Genomic DNA, 24,868 nt, shown 5'->3' on the forward strand with positions numbered 1-24,868 from the left:
TGATGTGAATGTTTGAAAACGTGATAAATCATGCATGTAATTGTAACGTAATATTGACAAATTTGTTCGTGAACAATTTTAATTTTCACTCGGTCGACTTCACAGCAAGATAAATGTTATACAGGGTGGTTGGTAACTGGCGGTACAAGCGGAAAGGGGGTGATTCTACGCGAAAAAAGAAGTCGAAGATATAGAATAAAAATGTTTTTTTCTTTTTTTTTTTTTTCATTTTTCCATCGAGACAGCGATCTACAGTGAGATGCGTTATAACGAGACATGATAAAGTGGACGCGTACCGAGCGAAAATTCAAAGTCGATTTTCTCGAAAACAAAGCCTCGAACGAAAAATTTTTATTCTATATTTTCGACTTCTTTTTTCGCGTAGAATCACCCCCTTTCCGCTTGTACCACTAGTTACCAACCACCCTGTATATTCTGCTTATTAATTTACCATTAACATCATTGCACATTTTCAATATATTTCAAATATTATTATCGTGAATGGAATAAAGTGTCTGGATAAACCATATACGTAGTACAATTGAACTATCCTATAACACATTATGTTATAGTAATAACAACAATGTTTATTATTATTGTGGCATAGTGTGACGTCAGGGAAGGACGTGGCGCGAGGGGTAATTGTTTATTAGCGTTGTCAAAATATGTTGACATTGTCAAAGAGCGTTGTGAGCGTTACCAAGGTATGTCTAGGAAAAAGTGAGCATGGAAAATATTGTAACGATAGTTGAGAGGGTCAGAGTTGAATTTATCGTTGTCGTGTGAAGATCATTGTGTCGTTGTGTCGTAGAAGTAGTGAGTAACGAATACGTGAAACGGGGTATTGTATTCGATTTCGTGCGAGTGCAAACGATATTGTATAAATCATACTGTTACCTACAAACTAATAATATAACATTCCTACATTATTATCATCATGTTATCATGCAGATTTTTGGGAAATTTAAGGTTCCAAGAATTTACAGAGCACGTGTAACACGTACTGCAAAAATATTTATGATATTCAAAGTAGAGCGCTCGCTATTATATTTAGTAGACGAAACAAATTTCTACCTAAATTCCATTTCTCTGATTACGTTGGTAAAAAATATGAAATTCCATTAAACATCCGCAATGCAGTCGTAAGACTTTAATTTATTCGCATAATTACCCGGTCGTATATGTTTCACACACATTTTGAAATCTTAAAAACCTATGCTTCGATCTTATAATAATATAGTTATTATAATTTGATTAATATTATAATGTAACAAATTTTAATTTTTTCGCGCGTCTATTTTCTAAACGAGGAAAGCTAAAATGAAATTTTAAATATCTTGAAAATTAGTAGCAGCTGTGTATGTACGATGCACTGAGAATTTGTTTAAATCTGCTGTGTGGGCACATACTAGAATGTTGTATACACGAGTGAACATCCACTCAGATATCCGACTTTCTATCACGCCTTCAGGAAGTCGTACTTTTGTTGATTGCCCGGGCGAAGCTTCACTGTGTGGTCTTCGAATGTATTGAGAAGGAAATCTCAGCCACGTTCGCATAGGGTCATCCACATCTATTTTCTCTCAACTTTTATCGTTCTCTGAAGAAGGCACATGGGAGTTTGAATCTGCTCGTTCTCGGAATAATGCCAATATACATATTTTTCCAAGACTGGGACTTTTCATCACCTTCTTTACAGTAGTTTTCCTACAATCGATTATATGCAGAAATATATTGCATTCAAATTAACATGCAGCCGGTTTTTAATTTAAATCTGAGCTTTACAAGCTGCTGCAGTCGGTTCTCGATCTATTCCTTCGGTTATTTAACTGTTTTTTAAACTATTGGAGATGCAAATGAAGGATATTATAGAAATTATTAACAAAATTTTGACTTACGTCAAAGCTTCTTATAAATTACAATTTCCCGCAATCTCTAACATTTTTAACATTAACAAAATTTTAATTTACGTCGAAACTTCTTATAAATCGCAATTCCTCGCAATCTCTAGCATTTTTAACATTAACAAAATTTTAATTTACGTCGAAACTTCTTATAAATCGCAATTCCTCGCAATCTTTAGCATTTTTAACATTGACAAAATTTTGACTTACGTCAAAGCTTCTTATAAATTACAATTTCCCGCAATCTCTAGCATTTTTAACATTAACAAAATTTTAATTTACGTCGAAACTTCTTATAAATCGCAATTCCTCGCAATCTTTAGCATTTTTAACATTAACAAAATTTTAATTTACGTCGAAACTTCTTATAAATAATTAACAATTTTTAATTTTAATTTACGTCGAAATTTCTTATAAATCGCAATTCCTCGCAATCTCTAGCATTTTTAACATTAACAAAATTTTGATTTACGTCGAAACTTCGCATAAATCACAATTTCTTGCAATCTGTAGCATTTTTAACAGAGTTATACTAATTTCGATAACGCATGTTAGGATATAAAGTAATTATGGTTTAAATATCTCCTCTGCTTATTGTTGGTAGATAATATTTACAAAATTTGTTGAAATTAAGAACTGTATCACCTGTTCCATTTCAACATTTTACGACACCACGTGTTTTCAAATAATAAAAGGACGAAACTTAACTGTCTCTATAATAAGTATAAAACAACGATATGGATCATTATTTTCCTTGTACCGTTCTGTAGAAAACAAAAACAATATAGAAAAGAAAAGAAATTGTGACTTGTCAAAGTACTACAAAGTATCAGCAAGCGTGAATAAAAATTCTCAGTATATCATTTTATAGTATATCACTTTCGCATAACTGAATCTGTATTTCTACATGAAAGAAGCGATGCAATTGTTGAATAATATTGATACAACACGAATTATGCGCGTGAGATATATTTAACGCGTGGAAACTCGCGCATAGTAACAATATAAACTGTATATAATACAGTATTATATACAGTAACAAATATAATACAAATATAAACATAGTAACAAATATAAACTGTATTGTATACAGGTAACAATATAATAGTAACAAATAGTAACAAATATAAACTGTATTGAATACATAACATTTCGCAGCAGTGATTAGTTTTGCCTTGCATTTTGAACGATAAAGAATTTAGGACATAAAGTGGATAAATTGTTTTTATTTAAAAATATGACTAATAATTTAATACGATTCAATTTTTGTGTTGCAAATAAAACGAGTCGTTGGTAATATTGATGAAATATCAATAAATAGCAATTTCACCTTTAAATCGCATATTGTACTATTGAAAATAATCAAGTTCAAATCTTTTCAATTATCGAAATTCATATTTTCTGAATTATACGAACTGAAAGAAATAAAAAGTAGATATTAAAATTTCTACGACAAATAAGTTGGAATTTAATATCAATTCTCGTACATAGCATAAAAACAACGTAAAATATTGTGCCATTTTTACCTACAAATGTTACTTCAATTATATACTTTTTCATATTTTAACATCCAGCTGTTCTCTTGTTAATTATATCCAAAATAATTCAATCCGGCACGTTTCCCCTTGAAATTAAAACAAGATTAAGTTAATTAGAAATTTGTTGCCACAGTATTACTATTCCTACCATCCCCATATTATTAATAATATTTCTTTTGTATTTACAATAACCAAAAGCAACAAAGCCAAAAGATATTTCTTTGAAAAAAGATAACTCGTTATTTCCCGTGGTATATTAATAAAAGTACACGGTAGCTCAGCTGGAAAATAATATTTCTCGAATGACTGCTTGAATTAATCCGACAAATATAACACGTGTGATCAAAATGTGAAGAAAATAATGTGAAGAAATAATTAATGGTAATGCCGTCTTGCTGAAATAATTACGAGTTTTTCGCCATTCTTCAGCTAAAAACGCAGGAAAGAAACAGGTCGCAAGCCATTAAAGCTCAAGCCCTCATCCGAGTTACACGGAAGGCTTGGCCTTTGTTAGCGATAAGTGGAGGTTTCGCGGTGAACGCCAACAACCACTCTTGCTACCGTTCACCACGACCACCAGCAGCGTTTCACATTCTACGTTAGGCGAAAACCTTCGACCTTCTGCGGTCAAGGTCGCTCGCACGCTCGCGCGCCTCGTCTCGACTTCCTACGTTAGGGAAATTTTGCAACTTGCCGAGCAGACGTTTTATTAGCAAGCACTCCGCATAACGAGGAACACGATATCGTAAAATTAGCACGTTGCGATACTTTTTATGAATAATTTATGGCTGCGAATTATCCAGAGCGCGCAACTAGAACGCACACGGATAATACTTCGTATGCAGTTTGTAACGCGAGTTGCTTGCCAGCTTTTACCTGTGATTTTTGGCCAGCTTTTGCCCGTGATTTTTGCCAGCTTTTCCTGTGATTTTTGCCAGCTTTTGTCTCCGATTTTTATAATAACGTATCTCTATGCAGCTGCTGGTGATTTTTGTTTTTTTGATTTTTTTTTTTTTTTAGCGTAAAATAAAGTAGTCTCTAACTTGGAAAAGTAAAGTCCGTACAATGTATGCACAGTCGGCTGTAGTTTCTTAAATGTGTATAGATAAAAATATCTTTGCTACTATGTCGTTCTACTGTTTGTACAGTTTGGCTAACTTCGTTTCAAAGGGATTGGCTTTTAGTTTATTTATTTTCCGTATGTAGGCAACTCCTTTTACAGGTTTATTATCGAATATTTTGGAAAAATTTAATTAATTATCGGGTAATAAATTATATCACCAAATTCGTGTTTCTCCTTCGATTATTGTAACAAAGTTTTAATTAACAAGGCAATTTGATATCGCGTTGAATACGCTTCCCTACTTTAGCCACTATATTGCTTTGAACACAAAATAATTATGGCGATTACTCTTGAAATTAACTGAACATTGTTCGCATCACTTTATTGTAACTAAATAATTCATCTGTAATATATCCAATTTGCTTCATTACATTGCTATTCTTAAAAATGTTAACTCTAACATGTCCACTCCAACATTGTTAAATCCATATTTATGTGGTTTACACTTTTAACGTAGAAACAAAATATTCCAACATTCTTATTTTTATTATCTTAGTTTCATTCGGTTTGTAAATTTATTCAATTCATATGCATTGTTTCTGCGATAAAATATTCTTGTGAATGGACTTGGATATGCTTTGGTTAAAATTTTGTCGCATGGAAAAATATTCCTGCCGAATCTACAAACAATTTTTTTTTTGGGGGCATTTTTTTATCAGAGTCGTTGACGCTTTGCACAGATGCCTCCCGTCGAAAACAGACACGCCAGGTGTCCATATACCAATCAACGGTAATTAAAAAGTCCGTTAGTTCAGATGTCACATATATGTTCATTGTACACCGAATTTACGACCCGAAAAATAAATGTATAATAAATGTTATTACGTCAACAAGCATATAAAATACTGTTGACATTTCCAGCGATTCTGCTCACTCTAAAACTAATGACGCGCTTAATTAAAATATCGGAATTCTCGAAAATCGCACGTGTTTTATCCGTTTCGTAAACGTGACGCAAACCGTTGGTTTTATTGGGTTGGCAACTAAGTGATTGCGGATTTTGTCATTACTACCTAATGACAAAATCCCGATAATAAGCAGAAAAGGTCAGCGTGACCATACTCGGAACAAAGTTAGGCAAAGTCGAAATACGGCATCTAACAAGCAATTAGTTCGACAATATGTCATTTTATTTGTTATAATTATATGACAATTATTTTATTATTTATGTGAATAAATGTGACGTGAAATAATTTCTGATTCTGTCAACTGTATGAGAAACACAAATGTTATTGTGAAGGTAATTGAGATGAGGAGAATTTTCACACCGTATGCTGTGATATTATAAAACACAATTCTGTGAATTCAAACTTGTTATACGTATTTTAATAATATCTATGTATATATCTGCTATAACATTGGTATTATGTTAACGTAACTTAATCCAACAAAGATTTACAAGAAGCTCCCTGGTGTAGAACGCGCAGCCTCGAGTCGAGTCTGGACTTCAGATCCCATCAAAAGGGATTCTATTTCAACTAGAATTTCAATTAGCAATGAAATTAAATTATTTGTTACTTTATTTAAAATTGCCAATCAAAATGAACATTCGTGTTTAGGAATGATTCATTTCATTTTGCTATGAAAAATGAAAATAAGAAATTAGTTTAACACTAGAACTACCGATAGTTAATACCAAGCTATTTATGTCAAAACCAGTCAAAATGACTGGTCTTTTAAAAAAAATACGTAATAATAGAATATTTTTATATTTATCGATTTATCACTTTCTTACAAAAGAAATTCCATGTTATGTAGTACATTTTTTGTATTATTAATTAATCCATCCGGGATCTCTAAATGAGGGTTGACACATTTATAAAACTCTAGAACCAGTCATTTTGGCTGGTGTGGCGTTTCTATTGTTAACATTTAGCGATCTAGCGATCGATCTGGAATTTTTCTTGTAACTGATATCGTCATATCGAATGACACGCAGTAAAAATTTTAAAAACTTGTGGCAAGTTGTACAAAAAGAGAAAACTGGTTAATTGGGGTTCGATAAACAGATTACAGGACCCTTTTACACTTTGACTGGTATTGGTATAAGTAGCCTTGATACGAAATACATAAAAAACAAAATAAAACTCATTATATTATTCTTTTAGTTATCGTCGCAAAAGTCATTACACCACTGGGGGGGAAAATAGAACATGAAGTAGGAATTTTAAAATAAAATTATAAAACCAGTCAATTTGACTGGTATGATAGATCTACTATTAAGCAACTATTTATTCCAAATCCTTATTCTTCCTTCCTATTTTAACTCTAAAACTTCCAAACCAGTCGAAACGATCGGCATCAGATTTTCGGTTTTCGCGTTTGTATTGTGAAAACGTGTAAATGCCTTTGGCAACGTTATTGTTCGCTCTTATTCGCCACAAATAGATGACCGCGTATAACGTACTTATTTTCATCGTATTCGATATTAATTAACTACATGAAATGAACATTTGCTTCGGAGGTAGATGCTCGCCAACACAATTTTATCAATATGTATCTTACAGATTAATTGATCAAGTGTCCCTAAATAAACGCTCGAAGCGTACATCTCGTATGCCAAAGCGCTACACTAAATGGAGCAGCCGCCCAGACGCTCTAAATCCTGTGCAATGCTAATGCATACAGTGAAATTGCTATCACCTGCATAGTACGATCGATCAACGTATTTGTTCACAGGCTTGTCGGGCAACGATGTTAGCGGTTGGTCGAAAATCCCCTGCCTGAAGGGACGTTCCTCCAGCAAAGGTGGAAACGCATCTTCCGGTGCACATGGCGGTCCACCACAATGTCCACATTCTGTGTTAAGCAGCACTCGTAGTTCAGTCAGCAGTTCGCCATTGAGCCCATGCCCAACACCTATGCCATTTTTGGTCACCTCGGGCTCGGTTAGGTGAGTTTCAATCTGCCCTATTTATTCACCAAATTTATTTACTTATTTAATCCTCGCAAACGATTATATTATTCTACCACTTACAGAACAATTTTTGTGATATTCTTTGACTTTGACGTGCGATAGCTCTGAAGGAGGATTAGTAAAAAAAGCGTTATAAATGCGTGAGAAACAAAGGCACAGAGCAAAAGTTAATTATTCGTTTTTTCATTTTATTGATTACCATTTGATTTGACACATGAGGAACACATTACGTCACGAAGATCAGCGTCATAATCACTTCATCTTATTAATGGAACTTGCTTACTTTATTATCTGTTAATAGACTGTAAATTTTTAATAAATTTGAAGATGCAAAAATCCATAAATTCCATATAACGTACAAAAACATGTAAAATATTCAAAGTAGGGTACACTTTATAGGAAACAAATTCTTGTGTAGGTTCTGTTACTTCCGCAGGCTGAAGAGACACTACCAGCTAGACCTAAACGATAGATTCAATTAGTTATTTAAATTAAGTAATATTTACTTATTTATAATACTTACTTACAAATTATACTTATCTATAATAAGTATTAAGTTATTATAAATAATTAGCCATGTTACTGGCGCCACGCCAGAAAAATTACTGAAAATTCTCAACGTGAGAATTGATTGTAATTTTAATAAATATTAAAAAAAAAGGTTCTGTTACTTTAGTTTCGTTCATAAAAATATAAAATTGTCTAAAAATCCATAGTCTAATTATCAGTGACTAGATTACAATACACAATCGCATTAACAATAAATTATAGCACAACAATAATAATAATAATACACAGGTAAAATAGGGAAGCATAATATACATCTCGCTTGCTTTATGTTAGTTTCACTGGAAGTAAAAGATTCTAATACTCTGTGTTCGAATATCTAACACTACACGACGTTTCTTCTGCAACTAATTACATTATCTACTGAATTATTCGTTAGCTTGAACTTGTAAATTCGATTACGTGCATTAAAATGTTTGTTGCAAGTGGAATAAAGATAACAGCAGACTCTTTTAATCACCCGCTAATTTGGATCATAATGTCAGTAATGCGCAACAGGCGCGTCATTCTTTTGTTCTGTTCGAGTCATGCTTCAGGGCTTGCAGTTGAACGAATTCCGACCGAATTATTAGCGTACCGTGTCTAATGATTCCCTCGGGGATCTACCAGTTGCTTTGGATAAACATATTACGAGACGTTTGAATTATTTCATGTGTAGCTGGAAACTAAACGTTTTTGAAAGTTCAGAGAAGCCGTGAAGATCTTTCGGTTCTTTTTATGAGTTATTTTCTTCTCTCATTTTTCCTACTTACAAATTAGCGTTCAATTATTATACTAACGTGAGAATTTTGTTGTTAAAAATAATCCACCTGAGAGATATTTTGTTAGCAGAACAGAGCTCTAAGACTTGAAGCTTTGTCCTTTGTTTAATAAAATGTGGACTCCATCGCGACACTCCACTCTTGGCAATGAAATGTTTTTTCTACCACAGTATTCATATGCATCTCGCAGAGGATTTTGTTATTATAAGTCGATTTTATTTTAAATTTGTCACGAGAATCTTGGCGAATTTTTATCGATATCAGCTTTGCAATAATATTTCTGTTATATATGTTATCTAACATTAATTATAATCCACCTGAAAATGTTACTAAAAATATCTTTTTAGCAAAACATTAAGCAGACTTCAAATTTTGTTTTTTATTTAAACACAGACTCCATTGCGACACCCCATTGTTGACGATGAAATGTTTTTTCTATAATAATATTCACATACATCTCGTAAAGGATTTTCCTATTATAACTTAATTTTATGGTAAATTAGTCACGAAAATTGTAAAGAAATTTTGTCAATTTTTCCTTAGTAACTTTGAAATAATATTTCTCTTAGACATATTGTTTAACATTAGTTAAAGAGGATAAAATTATTTCTCAGGTATAGCAATTTCTTTTAATAACTGTTTGTAGATTAAAAAGAATTGATTGTTGCTTTAATTTTAATTTTTCAAACTTAGCACGTAATTAGAATTCTCATATATTTCCGATTTGTATAATCAACTTTGTGCCATTTGTTTTCTTTCTGTCTTATTTTCCAACTATTATTCTGATCTTACATTCGAGCACTTCAAACGCGTCTCTTAACTTCAAATTTCGTAACTGCTTCCCGCTAAATCATCCCATAAACATCATCAACAACAACGATTATATTCCTACGCACATTGTATTCCTATTACAAAATAACATCAAATGTTACATTCATCATTGTTAATATTTAAAACAACTCCCGCTGGTATCGTCACGTACATAATAAAATCTTTTCGTAATAAAACGCAGATTCAGATCTTGTTGTTTGTATCAAAGTGTGTCTTAGAATTATAATTGCGATATGTATAATGCATCGACATATTCAATGAAGCATACGGACACCATTACAGTTCAGAAACAATTAATTTTTCAACGTCGAAACAAAGGATGTTCTATAGAATGAAAACTTGATAAATAAGTAGGTTTGCAGAAGGAATATACGAGAGCATGATAAAATTCGTATCAGCAAAAGCATGATTAATTTCTGGTTCAATAATCATACTCAAGTTGTTTAACTGTATACAATATAAAACGACTTGCATCTTCCATAAATATCACAATTCTTAAACTATTATTTTTATAAGCCGAAATCTCATAATTAAATACAAATATTAATAATTTATATTCACCGTAACATTTAATTCTACTTCCTTTTAGTGTTTAATACTTAACTTCGCGATTTAATATCGATGAAATAAGTACGTTTAATTCATTATTGAGTACAAGGTCAGGCGAGACTAAAAAAATATTAAACAGTAAATGAAGGTGAAATTAATTGTAGCATTTAATTAAAAGAATTAATCGTAACATTTAATGTAAAAAATTAATTGTAACATTTAATCTTACTTTCTTTTAGTGTTTAATACTTAACTTCGCGATTTGATATAGATGAAATAAATACTTACGTTTAATTCATTATTGAGTACAAGGTAAGGCTAAAAAAATATTAAATAGTAAATGAAAGTGAAATTAATTGTAGCATTTAATTAAAAGAATTAATCGTAACATTTAATGTAAAAAATTAATTGTAACATTTAATCTTACTTTCTTTTAGTGTTTAATACTTAACTTCGCGATTTAATATAGATGAAATAAATACTTACGTTTAATTCATTATTGAGTACAAGGTAAGGCTAAAAAAATATTAAATAGTAAATGAAAGTGAAATTAATTGTAGCATTTAATTAAAAGAATTAATCGTAACATTTAATCCTACTTTCTTTTAATGTTTAATACTTAACTTTGCGATTTAACTCTTTGCACTCCTATGTCGAGTGTGATTCGACATCAGTTTTTATCTCAGGAGCTCCTTTCTCGATTCCAACTCGACATTCTTTCTGTCTCGTCATTTTTTTGTAAAACGTGCGAAAGAAAGCCAGGATTGAATCCTGGAAATTGTTTCAAGATATTATCATACATTAAAAAATTACAAAATACAACAATAGCGTGAATAAAACTGGTATTTAAGTGAATTTGTTTGTTCCTTTGTTTATTTAAATTGTCTTAATTTTTAGTTAAAGTAAATTTCAAATAAAACACTTAAAAGCGTTGGTAACAAAATTGAAATAAAATGCCGAGTGCAATGGGTTAATATCGATAAAAGAAATACTTACGTTTACTTCATTATCGAATGCAAGGTGAGGCGAGACTAAGAAAATATTAAACAGTAAATGAAAGTGAAATTAATTGTAAAATTTAATTAAAAGAATTAATCGTAACATTTAATCCTACTTTCGTTTAGTGTTTAATACTTAACTTCGCGATTTAATACCGACGAGAGAAATACTTACGTTTACTTCATTATCGAATGCAAGGTAAGGCGAGACTAAGAAAATATTAAACAGTAAATGAAAGTGAAATTAATTGTAAAATTTAATTAAAAGAATTAATCGTAAAATTTAATTAAAAAAATGAATCCTAACGTTTAATTTTACTTCCATTTACTGTTTAATATTTATCTTTGTGATTTAATATTGATAAAAGAAATGCGTACGTTTGCTTTATTATTGAATGCAAAGTAAGAAAATATTTATTTTCATACAAGGAAAACAGCAAAATTGGAATTTCATATAAGGAAAACAGCAAGCTGTTATAACCTTAACTGCTTCTGATCGAGGATTATATTCACACAATAAGCATTTCCCTATCTCGCGCACATCGCTGCCAGACTGCATAAACACGCACAAATTGTTTTCTTTTTCACGATGAACCTCATTAGACGTATCTCACATGATGCTTAAATCTATTTTAATGGCATTTCTGGCACACAGTGTCATTTATGACGCCGTATTCAACAATTTGAGTCTCCAAGTGTTTGATTGTCATATTGTCGCCTTCGAAGAGCTTGTAATATATTTAATATGCCGTTTAGTAAGTAAATGGATAATCTTTCTCGTTGGCGTATATTTGTCTAAGTAAAGTACAAATAAGGTGGAAATTATTTCATAATTTTTGGCGCATCTCGAAGTCGATAATTTTTCTTTTGGTAAGAGATGTTCCATTGACGTTGCACGCTCCTCACTTTGTTCTTGAATTTTTTTTTGGTTGTGCAAAATTTTTTTGGTCGGATACGACCAGCTTGGTTTCGAATTTACATTTGGAAAGAAAACACGCACGCGTAACGGTGATCGAAACGGATATTCCGAATTTTTAGCTTTCACCGACCGAGATAAAGTGTTAAGCAAATTTCTCCTGCGAACTCATATTAATTTGTTAATTTATCGGTAAGAGGCTGTTCGTATTTAGAGCGAGCTTCTGCGCGCCTTAAAAATGACTGAAAATTGAATATAAAGAAATTATGAGACCAGAGACTTGTAATTTATTTTTATTTACTTCGTTATTCTAAAGAAACATATTAGACAACTTGTACAAAATAATTGTATTATTAATTGCAAATAATTGTAACTAATTGTAAACGCAAAAGTTGTTACTTCCTTTCCTCCTTCTCAAAGTGAATATTATCGAATTAGTTTTCTTACCTCCTTCAAAGAAAAGAAAGTGCAAGGAGATGTTTATTGAACGTGTTTACGGGTTAGAGTATAAATGTATCAAAATTTTAACTTCGTAAATAAATACTTTGACTTGCTTTCAAATAAAATTCTTAGTTTTCACAGTGTAAAAACGCAGCTGTAGGGAAGAACTGTTGCAGATATCGTCAAAGTAATAAACAGATCTCTATTTTACATGTCTTAGACATGTAACTGATTAGAATATAATTAGACATATACATGATTGGTATATAATTTAAAAACTACAAGTAGAAACGCAACACTTCGATCCTGGTCTTTATTTCTCTTTCCATTTCATCGAATATTGTTGCAGACGCGTAACTCGACACATATACAAATCGTAAGTAACATTTCTGTGCATCTGCAAAGGTGTTTTTTAAATTTTTGTTTTCTATACAATATCGTAGGAAAATTTTAGTCGAAGCTCGATAACTTGAAAGTCTCTAGAAATGGAAATAGAACTCGCTTTAGCTCGAATTACCTTCCACGTGTCCAGATGTGTTATTTTACCTGTAGGATTTGAATTTAGAATATCCAGACCTTTAAAAATCGAACTTGCATCGAGTCTCTGCAACTCGAAATGTGCCTATAACTATGTCGTGTGTCACAAGATATCGTCACCTTTCTTCCAACTGTTAGTATTAGGTTGTCCGAAAAGTTTCTTTCGTTTCATAGAGTGATAATAGATGAATAACAATTTCTCTTTTATATTATTTTATCGAATTAGGTATGATCCCTTTCGTTCTATTTCTATTATTATGTTCGTGCATAATTCGATAAACTAATATAAAACAAAGGCATTGTGCATCTATTATTTCCTTATCAAACGAAAGAAACTTTTCAGACAACCTAATATTATCTGGAATGACGTAAAACAACACAAACTGTGTCCTACTTCTACGCCCTTCGACCACGTGCATACTCACGCAAGATAATCAGTTTTTGTCAATCGGCAGCGTAATTGCGCGCGTAACTTTATGCACATCGAATGAAACAAGTTCCAAGAGAAAGCTTAAAATATTAAACGCTTGCCTGTTATCGAAACGGTGAACGTAATTGTGCCTTCGAACGAAGCTTCTGCGTGTCGAATTTTCGTTCGTTAAACAATACAAATTTCTCTAACTAGCTTTTCCGCGAGGTTCCAGTTACCGAGAATCGACTGTACATGTATCGTTTACTATATTACAAACATGAGACGCTTAGGATAAACATAAATGGATGTTAGATCTTCGGTTCGGTTCGGGGCGAGGATAACACGCGGATGGAGAGCTCTATGGAAAAAGTGAATTGTGAAGGGAAAAAGCAGAAGGAAGCACAAAGTGACACGAAGAAGGGAAAATAAAGGGTGAGGAGGAAGTGAAAGAAAAGCGAAAAGAAGTCAGAAACGAGAGAGATACAAATTAGAAAAACTAGAGGAGAAGAGGTTAGGAAGTCAGAAGCGCGGCAAACAGAGTAAGGTAGGGAAACGACAGATGGCGTCAAACAGAGGAAGACCAAGGGGCGTGGGTAAAGCGGGAGATAAAGCAAATTTCAAAAACATAAATGGATGTTAGTTAATTGCAAAATGAAGTTGATAATATTTAATACTCGCACGTACCGTAGAAATATCTGAGTTACACTGTGATTAAAAAATATTATAATCAACAATGCGCAAAGTTAATTTCATCGAAGTTTATGTTTAAAACTAGCGAGTATCTTGCAACTTACGAGTGGCAACGTAGGTTTAACCCTTTCGCTTCGAATGCCGCTTATAGGCGACACCAGGGCCGGCGCAAGGCAGATTCAGCGCGGAACCCGGCCCCGTGTTTTGAGAGGCCCCGCGGTCTACGAAAATTATCTGCGATCATCGATAAACCAAGAGAGATTTTCATTTCTGGCTATTCTGTCAATAAAAAGTGAAGTAACAAATTCAATCGATTTTGACGATGTTATCAAAAACTTGGCGTCGAAAAAAGCGAGAAAAATTATTTAATATTATTATTGGATCGTATTATTATTTAATATTCATCTTATAAAAAATATATAATATGTAACAGCATTTGTAAATAAATAATTCCTCGTTGTAAAATTTAAGTGCAGGAATGTGTATTCAGACCCCGCAAAATTTTTGTACCCGGCCCCGCGATAAGTCACGCCACCCCTGGGCGTTACCCACGAGATGACCTGTGGGTACGAGCGCCGCATATAGGCGGCGACCACGCAACGACTCCCGAGTCCGGCATCCCATATATCGACATCCAAATGATGTATACAAGTGCTATCTGTAGTCAACGATATATTTTTCGTTATCGGCAGAATATTTTCTGTTGATTCTACTGACATATTGGATTAATCACTTCTTAAAGTTACTCATTGTTGAAACAACATCAAAACGTTCCAGGTAATATATTTCAAACACCCAAACGATCGTATACTGTTTCATGCTAAAAAATCTGTTAAATCCATTGACAGTGAAACGGTATTTCATATACGGTTCTTACAAGAATTACTATTATTTAACACTTTACAGCAGCTCAGGCGCAGATTCTCCCTGGCGCCGGCTCTGTTTCGGTTCAGACTCTCCAATACCATTCTTTTTGTTCATCGCGAACGCTACGTTTTTCAGATTGGTATAAAACTGTGGGAGCTTACAAAGCAACGCAACTGACGCAACTGAGCAAAGCACCTTAGTACTAAATAACAAATTACTGCTCAAATAATGAGAAAGATTGTCGGCGACAAAAAGCCGATTAATAGGCTATCGGTCGGTAAGCGTCAGCGACAAACAAGCGATTAATCGGCTACCGGTCGGTAAGCGTCAGCGACAAACAAGCGATTAATCGGCTATCGGTCGGTAAACGTCGGTGACAGAAAACCGATTAATCGGCTATCGGTCGGTAAAGCGTTAAAACTTAGGAAAACGTATATACAACAACCACGCACACTGTGCGTATTTCTGGCGCGCGTTTCCGTTCAGTGACGGTACTTCGGCGGACGTGGACTGCCGAAGCGAAAGGGTAGATACCGCAATAGGATTGTAAATGTTCTCTTCTTAACCTTTGCGGGCAGCATGATTTTGCAATGAGATTACGAGCGAACTTGTATCAATTAAATTTGAATCTTGATGTTTTCTTTCAAAGCACAGTGCCTGTTAGCGTTTCGTCTATATTTGATAGAAATGCGAATCGGAATAGCCTCTTGTAAAGGTCGTGTCTGCTAAAAATAAGCCTCCTCTCTCATTTATACTTCATACGGGGTTATATTCAGCAATCGAACAGAGACATAGCGGCCGTAGAAAGTATACTGACACGTTACAATATCGCGTGTTTCAATTTGAACTCAGACAGAAGCAATGTACCGACTTCGTTCAAACGTTTTCATTTATTTATTATCGTTGTTCGTTTTATTATTTAACGTCGCATCGCCTGCCACAGTTACCAGCAGCTATGTACTTTTTCTGTTTAAAATAACGCGCATATTTATGCCGGACACTCTAGTACTCTAAAACAGTGATTATACGATTGTAAATTCCGGACACGTAATTAAAAATAAACGTTAGATTCGGTTAATCGAACGTCTCTTCTTAGTCTTGAAGTTTAAGGGGGTGTCCTGAATTAGAATTCTAAAACAGCGTCTTTCTGTGATTGTTTTTGGTTATTGAATTTTGAGGTATGCTTTTATATATATTTAACGAATACAAAAAATTTTTTTAAAGTAAGAAAGACAATTATAACAGATTTCTAAGACTATTTCCTGGGCTGCAGTTTTCAATCACCGTGAAAGATCCACCTCGTAATTCTTGACCGAAACGAAAAACCAAAAAAGGTTTAAATTATTATATATTTTTCTTCTCGATGAACTAAAAAAGTTCGTCAAAAAGTTTATTTAAGTAATTGTTATAGCACCTTAAAGTTTAATTTTTCTTTTTATAAAACACATATTTTCTTTAAACCCGCCAAAATTTTTAATTTCACACTATTTTCTGTCTTTCTCTTAGTTCATCGAGTTCGTTAAATATATATAAAACTATACCTCAAAATTCAATAACTTCATTTCTTTCTTTCCCTTCTAAAAAAAAAAATCACAAAAAGACGCTGTTTTAGAACATTCTAATTCAGGACACCCCCTTAAATTGTCAGCAAGTTTGCGTATTTGTATAAGTAACAAAAGCATGCATATACCGCAATCCAATGACTAAAATATAGCTGCTTGTACGCATGAAAATATATCACACATGTGCATCTGAATGTAGCATAATAAATAATTGAAACAGTTAGTTTCACTTTCAACTTCACGCCTTTATATTCCCCGTTTAAAACGTTATCTCTCATCACACAGTTATTTGAGACAAGTAATATGCTTTCAATGATTGTCATTCCATTATGGAAGTTGCAATATAAAAGTCGGGAAACGAAAGTTGGGCCAAAAATACCGCTTTACAGACTACTGAGTTGCATTGATCCGGAAATAATTTAATCCGATGATAATTCCGAAAACTATTCGACTAAAGATGATCGTGTACCAATTATGAAATTGTATGCCTATCGTTAGAATGACAAGCTTACTCCTTTTTTTTCTTTTTTTTTTTTTGTTTATTTTCACATTGGTCCTGGGGTCTAAATTAAACATTTACATTCGTGCCTTGTAACACGAAAGACCCTTGGCCATTTACACATTTTATTAAACCTCTGGCGATTTTTGTTTGTAAAATGTCTATTTTTCTCTTTGCCTCGCTTCTCTTTTTGCGCTAATAGCATAGGGTGACCTGACGTCAGGCCAATATCGTGTCCATAGCCCAACACAGCTTGACATTGCACGTACACCGCTTGTGGATATATATAACGTGCATAGTTTCTGCATGGCTAAAGGCCATTCGCGTATAAAGCCAATTATTACGATTCGTAAATAATTGCTGAGAAATCGGCGGACCGACTGGGATACGAAGCCAGAATATCTCCCAGTGGCAGATGGCTAGCCACTTCATTAACAATCTGTCTTTATATTGCAGAAACCTACTCGGCGTAATTACCAAATAAATATTCATAGTATCTATGTATAATTGCATATAGATGGTTGTATTAGGTTGTCCGAAAAGTTGCTTTCGTTTGATAAGGAAGTAATAGACGCACAATGTTTATGCGCACAATGAATTATGCACGAACATAATAATAGAAATAGAACGAAATAGATCATACTTAATTCAATAAAATAATATAAAAGAGAAATTGTTGTTCATCTATTATCACATTATGAAACGAAAGAAACTTTTCGGACAACCTAATATTTAGAGTGAAGGAAGATAGATGTTTTGATATAATCATGATTCCGATAAAAGTCAACGTAATTTTCTCGAAAGTTTTTCTCCAAAGAATCTACACTTTCAGCAATTTATTTTTATTTACAATTTACCTTACTAGGATTTGATAGTTTAAGCGAGAGATGAAAGTATGATTTTCAGACGATGCCATTAATTTCCCGAGATGATTGTATCTAATAATAAAATTGCTTTGTTTTTTTTCTTTTTTTTTTTAATAGATTAAAATGCATCGAATAAACTTCATCAATCTGTTACGATTCCGTGACGATTCTAACTTTACTCGCGCATAGATTCTTATCGATCTTCGATTCTACACTTGCTACGTCGTTCAAACGGTTGTTAAATTATTATGGGATGAAATATTTAAAGCTCGATAAAAAAAGAAATCGCGTCATTTATCATACTGTTCGTTATGTGAAAAAACAATTATTATTTATACTGTGTTGCTCTGTTTAACAGAAGGTATCGAAGATTGTTATCGTAATTCATAAGTGAACAATATGAGGAACGATAAAATTTCTTCGTTTGTTATTTTCGCACAATTGTTAAGTGTTTTCAAGGCTATTGATTTATAAAATGAGGGCAACGCGAGCAGTTATATTTTATACGTAAATATATAACATAAGAATAATACTACGCGTTAGTTATTTATAGTACTCTGGGGAAAAAGTGATGGAAAATTGTAATAAAAAAGAAGTTTCCAATTTCATCCAGTTTTCTCGCATACCATATATATATATCAAGTAGAAAGTTTCAATTTTGTATTTGATTACAGCAGATCTAGGCTGATATCTTTTTATTTATCTAAAATTATTCCTTCTTCCAGTTGAAATGTCGTATTTGAATTATTGCAACAATGAATAATGAATATTTTAAACGCAAGTAGTAATGAAAACTTCAAAACATAATAGAATTAATGACATGATTATGAATTACATACTTGTATTATAATTAGTGGATTGCAAATTACGCGTTCAATTCAATTTGTTTTATGCAAATTAATATAAAAATAAAATTCCGCTATTTGCAATTAAATGCAAGTAGTAACAAAAACATCAATACACAGTAGAATTAATGACATGATTATGAATTAAATACTTGTATTATAATTAGTGGATTACAAATTACGCGTTCAATTCAGTTTGTTTTATGCAAATTAATATAAAAATAAATTTGCGCTATTTGTAATTAAACGTAAATAATAGTAATGAAAACTTCGGGACATAACAAAATTAATAGCATTATTATGAATAAAATGTTTGTAATATAATTAATTAATTGCAAATTACACAATTAGTTCTTAATTTTGTTTTTGTGTAAATTAATTTAAAAAATAAGCTTGTGATACTAATAATTTTGACACATATCTACGAATTATAAGAATGCATATAATTATGTATTAAGTGAGCTGAGAATAGTAATGGTGCGAGTTAAACTTTCTGAGAATTTTAATGAATTCATTTGCATTTACATAAATCGTATATTTCAGCTTCTAAAAATATCGTCCGTTTAACTCCACATTTAATTAAAGCACAGCTTCACTTTCTGACGATATACGTTTTTGTAATTTCAAAACGTATATATCTCACGTTTTCTATAATAATATACGCGAACATTATTTTACGAAAAATACCAATGGATCCACTCTCGTCGCTATAATAATTAATGTAATAATACTAATCAGACATCTTATAGTTATAAATAAATATATAATATATGAAATTGAACATTCCAACAACTCCTATAGTAAGATATATAGGAAGCAGAAAACTGCTATAGAAAATGAAAAATGTTATAGAAAAATCGAAAATACCAATAGAACTTTCCATTTCCCATTATACATTTGCCATTATGTACAAAATGGCAAAACTGTGGCATTTTCTCTATTTCTCAAATCCTCCAAAAAGTATTAGAATATAATACACGGAAATACTCCGTCTCAGACAATACAATTGAGCCCTGCAAATGTCAACTTCCTGAGTCTCTCGCATAAATGACGGAAATTTTCCCCAATCAGGTTTCTAACGAGAAACGCTACAGCTCCGCCATCGTCGCAAAGGACGCGATTCTTTCGCAATTAAAAGTTTCGTTAACGAACTGCCAAATCGATACATCATTACCAGGATGGAACACGTCGGCATAACAAGTCTGCGAAGGGTAGTTCTCCATGCGGAAACTTGGCCAATTCGCCGCGAGAAAATGTATTAGCAGGCGCGCGGTTACAATGCTACAACGTCGACATTCTGCCGTGCCACCACGTTCTGAATAATTCATAGCGCAGCATCTCGAAATGCCTGGTTTCCCTGTAATATATCGATAACCGTCCTCTTCAACCGACTGCTTGCCCCTTCTCGTCGTCTCCTGCAGACGGTAATCGCTATGGGATTCTCCTACCTGTCGCGGGAAGCGTATCGATCCAGTCGCGATGCATTGTTTTTCCAGACTGTTCCGCCGCTTCGGTCATTTTTCACGTTTCGAAAAATATATCGAATTAAAGGGAAGCTTTAAAAGCAGATGGCTGCTTCGTGCGATAATTTAACACGAAAGTTCCATTAGATTTTCGTACATAACAACACGGTCGACCCTCGAACACAGCGGCGGATTTCATTGTACGAGCACGTGTTTCTCGCTTAATATTGTAGGAATTTTCGCGAGTAGATACACACCGTGTACTTACTTATGTAATCCGTGTAGGAAAGCGCCACTTTGTAACAAACTTTACGAACAGCTAACGAGAAGCGTTTGAGAAGAAAAGGCGAATCGTCGTTGCTGAAAGACGATTAGCCGACAGACTAAGTTCATATTATTTGCAGTTTTCGTGAGATCAGTCGCGTGAAGATCGTCATAGTATAAATATAATATACGGATGAATAATGTGAGTGTATATTGGTTTATATAGGGTGGTATAAGAGTTGGACGAAAACACGTTTCGAACGTAATTTAATCAGCTTTCAATCGACTGTAAATTGCAATACGAAAATGTTTTACTTGTATGAAATATCGAGGTTACTACTATTTTTTAAAACGAAATAATACGTTTTCTTATACTCCATTCGATGCATTTTTTTAATCCTCTGCAGGAAGGTATTAAGGTACTTGAGTCGGGAAAATTTAAGGTAATTGAGTCGGAAAATTTAACGTTGCGAAACTTACCGTATGAAAGACGAGGAAAGATAGCGTAATACCTTTTGCTTTTTATATCTTACGCGCTACTTTTTAGCTTTTATGCTTTCCTCGTCTTTCGTACGATACGTTTCACAACATCAAAGATAAAACATCTTTTAAACTGATCATTTCTCCATTCAAGTACCTTGACACTAGAACTACTACCACACCACTCAAATTGTTTGGTTTTACAATATTATTTTAAAATTCCTACTTCATGTTATCTTTTTCTTCCGCAATGATGTAATGACTTTCGCAACGATAACTAAAAAAATAATATAATGAATTTTATTTTGTTTTTTATGTATTCAAACTGAAAATAATTTTGTATCAAAGCTACTCATACCAATACCAGTCAAAATGACTGATACTTGTTAAAGTGTAAAAGGGTCCTGTAATCTGTTTATCGAACTCCAATTAACCAGTTTCCTCGTTTGGTACAACTTGCCACACGTTTTGAACATTTGTACTGCGTACTATCCGATATGACGATATCAATTATCAGGAAAATTCCGGATCGATCGCTAGATCGCTAACACTAAAAATATCACAGTAGTCAAAATGACTGGTTCTACAATTTTACAAATGTGTCAACACTCTTTTAGGGGTTATGACCCCAGATGGATTAATAATACCAAAAATGTACTGCATAACATGAAATTTCTTCTGTAAGAAAGTAATAAATCAATAAATATACAAATATTCTATTATTACGTATTTTTTGAAGACCAGTCATTTTGACTGACTGGTAGAAATAGCTTCGTGTTAACTATCGGTAGTTCTAGTGTTAATACGTAGCTGTAGAGTCTTAAAAAATGCATATATAATATAACGATATATACAAAAATGTATCGTTCCATCTAAAAATATAGAGGCGACTCTTTATTAAAGGAGTAACACTTTTTTGAAATTATTATTATATTGCGATTCGTAGTCGATTAGAAGCTGATTAACTTTTGTTCGAAACGTTTTTTCCTCCGACTATCGTAAATGCTGAAAAATCGCAGTCACTGATTTTTGGACCATACTATATATATACGTACATATATATGTGTACGTATTTCCTCTTCCTTACACGTGGATAATTTTCTTAAAATCATTTTCTTCTTTGTCCAACTTATTTTCTTAGAAAATTACAATAATAACACATGTATGTACATATGTAGTATGCTTCATATACAAATACAGCTTTCATGCGACAACAGGACGTTACATGCACGCATTTACGTACATGGTTCAGTTTTTCGGGACTGAAAATTTATACGCGGATTTTCCAAGGTTGAAAATTTGTCCGAGGTGAATCGTAATTATCGGATTTTTCGCCACCACAGTACGTCCACTCGCGTGTTTATGTCTACAATTTGTCTTTGTTTGGTATGCAGTCTCATATCAGTTACAAAGCACGGTTTAATTAAATATTTGGAATCATAAACGGTAGAATCGTAGATTTAACCCTTTGCACTCCTTTGTCGAGTCTCACTCGACATTCTTTCAGTCCAACATTTTCGTGCAACGTACGAAAGAAAACCAGGATTGCATCCTGGAAATTGTTTCAAGATATATCGTACACTTAAAAATTACAAAATACAACAATAGTGTGAATAAAACTGGTATTTAAGTGAATTTCTTTCTTCCTTTATTTATTTAAATTGTCTTGTTTTTTAGTTAAAGTAAATTTGAAATAAAATACTTGGAAGCATTGGGAGCTGTTGGTAACGAAATTGAAATAAAATTCAGAGTGCAAAGGCTTAATTAAATTTCAATCAAACGGGAGAAAACCCATTGGATCGCGATATGTTACAGAGCGCGTATGCATCGTAGAAGTTTAAGCAAAGAATTCTCAAACGCGCCAAATAGAACGCGCCAAGATAGAACGTGGAAAAGTCCAGTACGAAAGAAAAATTATTCGCAACTAAACACATTCTATGAATGGCATTACAGTTACTAAATTTAGAACTAAACCTACGTGGTGAAAATGCATCAACTTTGTCGAACGTCCCCAGACGATGGTCGTAGAGATTTAATAATTTCAAATCTTCAACGATTTCAATAAAACAGTGATGGACTAGTTAGATAGGACTAAGAACATGTTATAATACTTTTGTGATCATAATTTCCTGAAACTGTCAGTTAAAATACAAACGAATCTATAATTATTTCTTAAATATTAGCAGGTATTGTATTCTTCGATTTATCTAATTTTACCTAATGAAAGAAATGATAATAATAAATATATGTCGGGTTAACATTAGAATTTAAGGCACGTAACGATTCTTCGTTTGAATTAGCCATCGTTTTACGAAACAGAGATTATATTTACGCGAATATGCAAGATTTTACAAAATATTATGAATAATGAGTTTAATGAATGATAAGATTAACAAACGATAAGTTTAACTAATGACTAGATTAAAGAATAATAAGTTTAACGAATAATAAGAGTAACGAATAATAAGAGTAACGAATAATATGTCTTACGAATAATAAATTTAACGAATAATGAGATTAACGATTCATAGGTTTTACGAATAATGAATTTAATTAACGCTATTAACAATGTTCCTGGGTTCAAACGAATCCACGGTCAACGGGATAACTCCTTACTATGCGTAGAATAATTTTAAACACAAAAAAATACGATTGCTGAGACACTCGGTAAATTGCTCGATGTATCACTTTCCAAGGCGATCACACGAATGAATAACTGATGAAAATCTTTTTCGCTGTACGACTGCATTTGTTTGTTATATGCTCGCTGGAGGCATCGAGAAGGTTCCAATCGTCGTTGCTAGGCAGTTTCTGTCAAGAGTTTGTTGTATACTCTTTGGAAGCATCGAGAAAGATCCAAACGCCGTTGCTAGGCAGTTTCTGTCTGGAGTTTGATTCCTAATACAACGTGTGTCCCATTATATCGACATCTCCAAAGTACAATTCTATGTGATTTCTAGGGAGAACGATACAACCGATCCACACCTTCGTCAGGCAAAACGTTTATCCCGTGACCGTGGCTACGTTCGGCGACCAGTTGTCACCTCGAACCCACTTTCGCTATCACAAATATCGAACAATTACAAATTACAACAATTGCTTAATTACAGCTATGATAAAATCTAGGCTAAAGCATTAGAAGACTTTCCCAAAATTGCAAAGGGAAGGCTCCGGTTTTCCTTTCATCTCCGACATATATATATATATATATTATTATAATTTTATATATATATATATATATATGTAAATAGTAAAATCTTTGAAATATCGTCGCTGGAAAATTTGTTATTCGAAGTAAACATGTCGTAAAGAAATAATAAATAGTAAAAGAATAATAAAAAATAAGAATGTAAATATTTAATATGATTCTTAATATATTCAGTTAATGAACGTTCCGAATGTAATTTTTTAAATATTCAATTACCCAATTGGCTAACCTTGAATCTCGTTATCCATTTATTCATGGACGCATAAGTAGAAACGTACTGGCGCTGCAAATTGCCAGACATTAATAATACATCGGCGCAAACGAACGTAATTAGGCGGTAATAAAATTGTTTCACGTGCCTTTGTCGTCATACAGGTGAAAGACGTGACAAGGAGAATAGATTTTCACGATATGAAAATTATAATGGAACGTGTAAGGCCGACATGTGCCGGGAAAAATATATACGTGAAATGCCACTACTTTCTCTCACATAATTCCAGTGTTTCCTATTGCTAATGATGCACTATGTGTCGTGTTTTTTCAGCGTGCATCAAGGAACCAATTACTTAAGAAAAATTGTTCGCGAAAGTGGCAACGAAGAGCGGTAAAAATTGTTTCTAGAGCGCGAAA

The 24,868-nt window shown here is 33.0% G+C and overlaps 1 protein-coding gene and 1 long non-coding RNA gene across 5 annotated transcripts in view; one reads left to right on the forward strand and one right to left on the reverse strand.

Moving 5' to 3' along the window:
• The window catches only part of LOC117242933, a 213,283-nt gene that overhangs the window by 154,735 nt on the left and 33,680 nt on the right, over positions 1-24,868 (forward strand). For all 4 annotated transcript variants that reach the window (XM_033509997.1, XM_033509996.1, XM_033510000.1 and 1 more), the window contains exon 4: positions 7,245-7,458. In XM_033509997.1, coding sequence (XP_033365888.1) covers positions 7,245-7,458 — 214 coding nt within the window. The remainder of the gene's footprint in view (positions 1-7,244; positions 7,459-24,868) is intronic.
• LOC117242940 lies at positions 7,386-7,959 on the reverse strand. Its single transcript, XR_004495357.1, has 3 exons — positions 7,682-7,959; positions 7,543-7,586; positions 7,386-7,475 (listed from the first exon to the last, which is right to left on the reverse strand). It is a non-coding gene; the product is annotated as an uncharacterized LOC117242940 (long non-coding RNA).

Source organism: Bombus vosnesenskii, unplaced genomic scaffold, assembly GCF_011952255.1.
Source record: "Bombus vosnesenskii isolate JDL3184/JDL3185 unplaced genomic scaffold, Bvos_JDL3184-5_v1.1 scf7180000016281, whole genome shotgun sequence".
In the NCBI taxonomy this organism is placed as follows: domain Eukaryota; kingdom Metazoa; phylum Arthropoda; class Insecta; order Hymenoptera; family Apidae; genus Bombus; species Bombus vosnesenskii.